Here is an 8,608-nt window from a genome sequence, read left to right as displayed (position 1 = left end):
TAGTTGAATTATCAAGCAAATTTTCATTTTCGTTGAATTCCATATAATATTTTTTTTCCATTTATATTGAATTGGCAGGTTTTGTTATAATTCCATGATAACGAAAGTTACTTTTCCTGTTAGAAGGATGTAACTTCAACTTATTCACGTGGCCAGATCGTGGCTTGGCATTCTGTTCTCAGGGTTGTACTTAATGTTTCGAAATCATGACTAGCGGGGTAAGATCGGCAACATAAAGCCACATTAGAAGCAAAGGATAAAAATCAAACAGATGATAAATGAAAACATGTTTGCATTTGTTATTCATGTATATATGTCTTTGAACTTGCATTTCGTTGTAATAATATTAAATGGGTGTTGGATTTGTATTTCTTTGTTTTAATAGTGAATTCCAACTTATACATTGTTAATAACATAATTTTATATACGTGCCTATCTTGCCCCATTACTGTTGCCCCTATACCAGGGGCAACTTTAATAAAAATAATTAAAATAATTACAACTTTACAAAAAGAGAGAAGTTGCCGATCTTGCCCCTATACCCGGGGCAACTTCGTCAATTTCTCTCTTCTTGTAAAGTTGTAATTATTTTAATTATTTTTATTTCCAAACTGATTTTAACCAGTTCTATAGTAAGGTAACATTCCAATAGACAATATGCAAAGCTTTTTTTTCAGTTTACAGCAGTATTTATTACACAAAATTTAAGTAAAGCTTAACATGCCGATCTTGCCCCGATCTCCCCTACATAAATAGATTGTATTTAATCTCAATCTTATTGTAAAAAACGATTATTTTCTGAAATTCTCAACTATCAGATTTAATGCTCCTAACCCAGGCTTTGGTAATCCGATGACAAACATTTGGAACAGGATATAAAGAAAATCTTAAGATTTAACAATCCTTTAAGAAATAAAATTATTTTTCCCTAGAATAAATATGTTCTTTAGTACTTAAACATTTTTAATAATAAAAATTCAATTTTGCTCTTGATTGATTGTATTTTAAATTGGATCTCTTTTATTTTTACAGAAATGAAGGCTTCTAAAATATGATGATTCGAGAAGGTAAGTTTACTTTTTTATTTTGATGAATATCCTGTTGTTCAAATTGAATTTAAAAAGTGCAAAAGTTTATTTTAAGCTTTACACATTTATATCATTATAAATTTAGCAAGAAATTCCTCTGAAAATCCGAAACAAATGTACTTCCATAAACAACACGACATATGATATATTTGTAGATATTACATGAAATGTTAAAAAAGTAAGATGAATATATGTAAGACTCGAGTGGTTTCTGTCAAAATTTTTCCTTCAGAAAATACATTTAAGTAAATCCCCTCGTAAACCTTTAGACAATACATTTGAGGAAAGATATAACTTGACTCTAAACCTGAGCACAAATTAATTGCAAAATGTCACTCTGCGTCTGATGTAAGGCACATCACTATTAATTTCCCAATTAACTACTTTCGACCGAGGTATATAAATATTTTACGCCTAATTGTTATTCATAAATCAACGGTTGCTCCAGGTAATAAAAACCTTTTTTTTTCTTCGATCGAACTGCCACAAATCGTTTTTTCACCACGACCTAAAGAAACAGAATGAAGGGATTTGCAAAATGAATCGATTAATTAAAGATAAAAAAACGAAGCAAAGAAGTGAAAATCGATTAATTAAGAGTTCAATCAATATTAAATAATCTTTAGAGATAAATTAACTCGTCCCGAGGGAATAAATTCAGATAGAATCCAATTAAATGTTAAAATAACGATTTGATTGCCTTTAAATCCGCCTTTGATCGATTTTTATCGATCTTTTCCAAACCCATTAATAACCTTGTACTCTTAATTCGTAATAATGATTTCCTGTTTCTTTCATTAGAACTATTATATAAGCAGTGATCATTAATATGTATCATTCTAGCTCATAAACTTAGATGGATTTATGAATTATTAAGGAATTTTTTATGAAGACTTGTATAAATTTATATAAGCTGCATGAAAGCCTGTGTTTTAGTGTAATCTTTTTTGTAAAAATATTAAACTTTTAGCCATAAATATAAAAAAGAAAATTAATTAATAGAAACAACATTAAAGAAAGAAGTTGTAATGAAATTTTCCAAATTTAAACTCATACTTTAAAGTTTTTCTGATGACCTTAGAATCACAAACTGATAAATTTAAAATTTTATAAAATATTAAATTTTCTGTGCATAAAATAAAATCAGTTAGAAAAAATTTTATATTTTAATTATAGAAAACAAAGTAACTTTTTTTGGTAAGTTATCTATCTTTCAATTCTTTCATTTATCAATATATGACTCGACAACTTTAAATTTCCAGTTGATAGAAGACAGAAATGCTTGGCCGTATACTTCTTTAACTTACAATAAATCAAATATCTTGAGGTTGATACAAATGAAGCATCAATTTCGCTTCCTCAGCAAATCATATTAATATTTCTCGACTTATTCCTATGGTGCACATCCCATATTGATCTCTGATATTTACTTTAAAGAGAACAGCGTAGAAATAAAAATTGTTTGTTCTTTCAAGAAGAAAAAAATTTGTTGGAAACTGCATCTAAAAGTAGCCACTAGGAAAGATTATCGATTTGTGTTATGTTTACAAATTACCTAGACACTAAGTAAGTAAACAAGGTCTGGTTTATAACTAACCTAGTACTAGATTACCAAAATAACTAGGTGAGTGTATTGGTGAGATTTACGATAAAATCTACATCCAAGGCTTCTGTTGCGTGGTTTTTTCTAAGAGTAAAAAAGTTCACTTTTTAAAGTATGCAAAAATTGAAGATCAGATTAAATATTCAACGTCTTTTTATAACGTTAAAATAAAAATTTAGCACAGCAGTTTTTTAAAAATAGACATCATTTTTTATGATTAACTCCTTAAAATTAAAATATGAAATAAACAGACTTATGGTTTATTACTGATGATAATTATTATGTTGTAATTTTTAATTTCTGTAAGAAAGAACCGTGTATTTTTCATATTTTAATATTTTTTTATTCATAAAAACAATTTTTATGTTATTCTTATAATTATAATGAGTAGATTAATCTGTTTCTTTCGACAAAACACAGCGCTTCTTTTTATTGTAGAATCTCAAGCTACTTATTTGTTCTCTTTAACCATAGAAAAAAGTTTATCCCAAATTCAGAATCTGTCAAGCGATATTTGAATGTATTTTCATTATTTATCTCGTTATATATTTTATTGAAGTCTTTCATTTTATTTATACTGTAGTTTTCTTTTGATAAATATAGCAATTATTCTTCATCCCAAGATATTTGCTCAAAAATCAATAAAATTTAAGTAATTATAAAAAAACTTTAAAAAATAATTAATTGAAAGAATTTTTTTAGTTTTTATAATTTAAAAATTAACATATAAGTCCAATAAAATAATTACTTTTAAAAATAAAACTGATAAAAATTTAATGTTTATATTTCAATGTTTTAACTATTAAAAAATAATATATTGTATAAGTTTTTTTTATTAAATTATTAATTTGTATTTTATTCATTTATAAACGACACTTACAAACTTAGAAAATTTCAATAGATTATTTTAAAATAATTTAAATTAACGTGCGTGACATAAAAATTGCATGAGGTGTATATTTTAAGAGAAATTTATTTATTAAAATTTTAACTTTAAATCAAATATATAAAAGTAAACAATAAATATAGAAATCAAATTATAATTTTAAAATAAATGTATTTAAAGAAACCGTATTTTTAATAATTCATAAATATTTTATTTTGAAAGACTACTCCACGAACTGGAACTATTCCATATATGCAGTTACCAACTTCATTGAATATATACCTCTAAAACCGATCTGAAAATGCTTCTTTCTCACAAATTTATTTGAAATTTCGAACACTGGAGTAATATTTCTAGGACATACACTTCTGTGAAATGAGGCAATCGTCTACTTTTTTTCTTTTACTAAAATCGAGTACAGAAATGTAATAAATAAATTCCATGCTAAGCTAAAAATCGATCATTGCTTTGACTGACATCAACCAACATACAAAAATCTGATAGAAAATTAATGAGATAAGGTCAGGAATTTGCCTTTCAGCAGAAATTGCAAGGAGTTGTCACAACAGAGAACCTCTAATCTTTTAATAAAATATATTTTAAGAATTCTTCATATAAAAGTCATATATATACAGTTTTATGTAACTTTATATTACGAATTCCTTCTGTACTAAAACTATTTGGAAAAATTATTAAAAATATCTCTGAAGAAATAAATAATATTTTTATACCTGGAGATTTTTCAATTACAAAAATTATAATTATTTGTTTTTTTCATACTACAGTTAAATTTATAAAAATTGCTATCTGACAGACTAATTGTCGTTTAGTCGGTTGTCCATTCAGTTAAAATCTTTCTTCATAAATTTGTCTTCGTAACTTTATGCAGAAAACTTAATACAATTTTTAATGCTAAAATCATTTGAGTACACTTTTATTGCTACAAATGTTATTTTCAATAAAGTTACAACACACCACAAGGTATAATACTAGGTTTTTATGAAATCCTTTATCGGTTAGTATAGGTGTTGCAAGCACATTAGCTGCGAGCATAGTTTGGATAATATATAACATTTGATGACAAAGTAAGACCAGGGAGTTATTAGAACTTGCTCCGGGATTGCATCGTCACTAACAGAATAATAAAGCATGCTTTACGTGTTGGGAATTTCTTCCAAAGATGGTCTGATATCCGGCATGGCAGAGTTAGTACATAAATTGTATTGAGTTTATTGGTAAGCTGCGGATATACTGATTCAATTCTTGGGTACACCCGCCTCCGGTAAAGCCATTTCACATCAATTTGAAAAGAATTTGCCGTTTGTACCATAAATTCAATAAAGATACATCTGTTACTTTTATAGAATTTTTCTACTGCATAGCAAAAATTTTTGACGCATTATTGTCCAAAAGACAATTTTTTACTCTTATATAGTGACTACAATGTGATTTTCTCATCGAAATACATTTTATGTGTAAACTGTAGAAAACGGGAAAAAATCTTTAAATCTCATTACAGAAATTTCAAGAAATTTAATCATTTCGGCGAAGGACTTTCTCGACGACATTCATTTCGATTCTAAGTTAAGAAATAACCAATCTGTGAATACCAGTGGCGTCAAGTTTGTAATAAATGCCGTAATTGTATTCTTCCATTTACATTGAATCAGAAATTTTCTACATACCATCTCATCCTTCCACACATTCGATCAGTATCGTGACAAATTGCGTCCTCTTTTCATTATATCACTTCATTCATATTGGCAGATGTCGACATTTTCTGTCATAATTTCGCTTTTCCAGTCATCCTGTCAAATAGCAGTTCCAGTGCAATAAAGCAAATGACAAATATGCCCGACGGCTTAATAACGTACGTTTGCACTTATAACTCTATTATGTTTTCTGAAAGAGAAAATAGATATTTTAATCAAAAGACAAGAAAATTAATTTTCAAAAAATTTCCAAATCCAATTTTTTCTTTTTTCTGTAAAATACTTGTCGCTTTATTACATTAATTTAAATAATTAACTTTGTAAATGGAATGTTGAAATGCATAATTCAGAAAGCTTGATCATTTCTAAGTGATTCTACACTAATTAATCTGTTGTAACTCATAAGATTAATAATAAAGAAGTAAATTTTATCAATGAATATTAATAATTAAATTTATCTTATATGCTACGCCTGTCAAATTTACTGTAAACTTCGGTCTATTTATTTTGAATTAAGTAAAATTTACTATAGCAGAAATTATATATAAACAAATATCAAATAGCCGTAAATTAATTTTTAAAAATATCTTCATTGTAATTTAGATTTACTTAATTCATAGATATTTCTAATATCATTTAAACTTTAATATATTACAGGCTGAATGATTATCTCAAAAAATCAATAATTATGGCAAGATTTTTCTACAAATACAGAATGGCTTAAAAGTCGGTTAACCGAGATTTATTTTAAAAATGATTAAAACTAGTATAAAGATGAATTACTAATAATAAAGTGACCTGCTTCAAACCATTTTTAAGAGTTTTTAAAAATATAGCCTATATCTTGGTTAACTGAGTTTTTGGCCATCTCTACGTAAAATTTACTTTTGTTTTTCAAATTTAATCGCAAATTAGAATAATTTAAAAATCGATATCAGCTAACTTCTAAACATAAAACATTTCCTTTTAGGAAAAAGTTAAAAATTATTTTGTTCACATATTTATTACTTTAACTTTTTTCTTCAGAATGGCAAAATTTTATGTAAAAAATGCAGTTTTTTATTGTAACTAAGAAGCGAAAGACATATCTCTATACTATATTAACTATAATTAATACATAACAATTTAAAAATTAAAGTAAAATTTCAACTAATTGTATCGTAATGTACTATAAGATATAGCCTATACAAGTAACTTAGTAAAATGATTTTTATCTTTCAATTGCATAAGTATGTAATTTAAAAATTGGATAAAATTAATATTAAATTTAAAATTATCTTGTAAAAAAATTGTATAGTCTAATATAGGTAACGTTTTTCAAATTTTACGTCTTTTAAAAATTCTTTTGTACCTTTGTCAATTTTTACAAATTGATTTATAATATGGAATAAATTAGAATTATTGTTAAAGTATGCAAAATTTCAAGCTGTTGTCGTAAAATCTTTCATTTGAAGCAGTACTATTTATTACACTACAATAATTTTCATGATAAATCCTATGCATGCAATTTGTTTTAAGTTAATGAACATTTCAAAAAATAAATTGAAGTGCTTTAAAAATATTAAAATATAATTTTATGGCATTTATATTTGTACTGTAGTATATTGCATAATTAAATATTAAAATTCTTTAATGTTGATATTATTATTGGAACAAGATTTTGTGTTTTTAATGTATAATTTTAATAAGTAAGTGTGTTTTTTCTTATATTTTAGGAATGCTTTTCGTGTTCTGGTTTGTCTTTCTCGCCATTACAAGAATTTCCGGCGAGGAAGATACTCTCCAGTCCACTAACCGTCCCATAATGGAAGTCGAAAAACAAGATTTTCCGTCTGAAATGCCAATATTTTATTCTCAGCACGTAAATGTTAGTCAACTTGTAACACTTCCAATATCCACTATTATCCATCCAGTAACAATTGATGAAAATGATTCATCTGATAATCCGCCAAATGTCAGCACGAAAGTAACTACAGTTCCAAACCAAGTAATTCCGCGATATATTACCGATGTAGAAAACATAGGAACAGAAATGGTAACTCATAATATCAAATTGCTAGGAAACATCACAGAAACAAACGCGACAAGTTCCGAAGATAGGAGGATACCAGTTAATATGATCAGTGCAGTTGCCAAATCCAAACATTTAGCACAACAAAACATTTCTCAGATATCTGAAGAAATTTCTACTTTTCCTTCAGTCAATGTTTCTGTGACAAAACATCAAGAAGTTAGATGCCCGTCGGAAAAAGACAATGACATTTGGTGGAATGATAGGAAAGTTGGAACATTGGCCGTCCAACCATGTACCACTGGGTATCATGGCAACATTTATAGACGTTGTTACGTTGGTGGAATTTGGGGAACAGCTGACTATACAGACTGCAAGCTGGAAAGATTGCAGAGATTAGGCCATCTGGTAAGGGATCTCGTTATTTTTATTTTATTTTTTTCAATAATGTTACATGAAGTAAGTACTTGGAGTTGTATTATTCCAAGATAAATGCCATTACATTCTTGTTGTTACGCACGAACAGAATTTCAAACTTTTAATTGTATTTTTGTAATCCAATAAAGTGAAGCTATTCGTATTAATTTTTATCAGTTAAAAGTAGAAATTAGTTTAAATTTTTATTAACTCTTATGTTGAAAGAAACTTTTTAATTGTTAATAATATTTAAAAAGTCATACAAAGTTTCAAATGTTAAGATGATTTTAGAATCAATCATTTTCTTTACTTTAAATATATAACTAGCATTTAAAAATACCCACAATTATATGTAAACATTATATAACTTATAAACATTTAAACAAAATACATACAAATTTGTTTTATAAATATAAATACAATTCATTAAAACGCGTTATATTCTGTAGAGCAATTAACCGAATTCAGTTATAATTTAATTATTTGGATGGAAATAAATGTATTAATTTAATACATAATTCATTATTTTCAAATAAAAATTCGTTAATAAATTATGATTTGGAAGATGATGCAATAGATAAAAAAGAAACTAAAATAAATTTGTAAGAAAGTATATATTAATTGCGACAAGAGAAAAATTAACGTCTGTATTATAAAAATGCAAACATTATGCAAACTTAATGTTTGCATTTTTTAAAATTAATATATGTATAGGTATCCCTCGTACAACACGGCACTTCTACAACATGGTTTCGCTCTAACACGGTTCGAGAATTTGAGAAATCCTCCATACAAATTTTCACAACTTTTAAGTGCAAACTCCTTTATTCGATATTTTTTTTTTGTATTCTAGTAAGCATGCATGTTGTCTTAAATTTGCCCATGGATTTT

General features: G+C 26.6%; 1 protein-coding gene across 1 annotated transcript; it reads left to right on the top strand.

Annotated features, from left to right (window-relative positions):
* Positions 1-743: 743 nt before the first annotated feature.
* On the top strand, positions 744-7,792 carry LOC111638627. Its single transcript, XM_023384376.1, has 2 exons — positions 744-1,067; positions 7,005-7,792. The coding sequence occupies exons 1-2, from the start codon at positions 1,052-1,054 to the stop codon at positions 7,790-7,792; spliced, it is 804 nt and encodes a 267-aa protein (XP_023240144.1). The 5' UTR covers positions 744-1,051.
* Positions 7,793-8,608: the final 816 nt, after the last annotated feature.

The sequence above is a fragment of the Centruroides sculpturatus genome, unplaced genomic scaffold, assembly GCF_000671375.1.
Source record: "Centruroides sculpturatus isolate CEXI.00-Female unplaced genomic scaffold, Cexi_2.0 scaffold1267, whole genome shotgun sequence".
Lineage (NCBI taxonomy): Eukaryota > Metazoa > Arthropoda > Arachnida > Scorpiones > Buthidae > Centruroides > Centruroides sculpturatus.
Note: the sequence above shows the minus strand (reverse complement) of the source record. Positions and strands in the feature narration are given on the sequence as shown.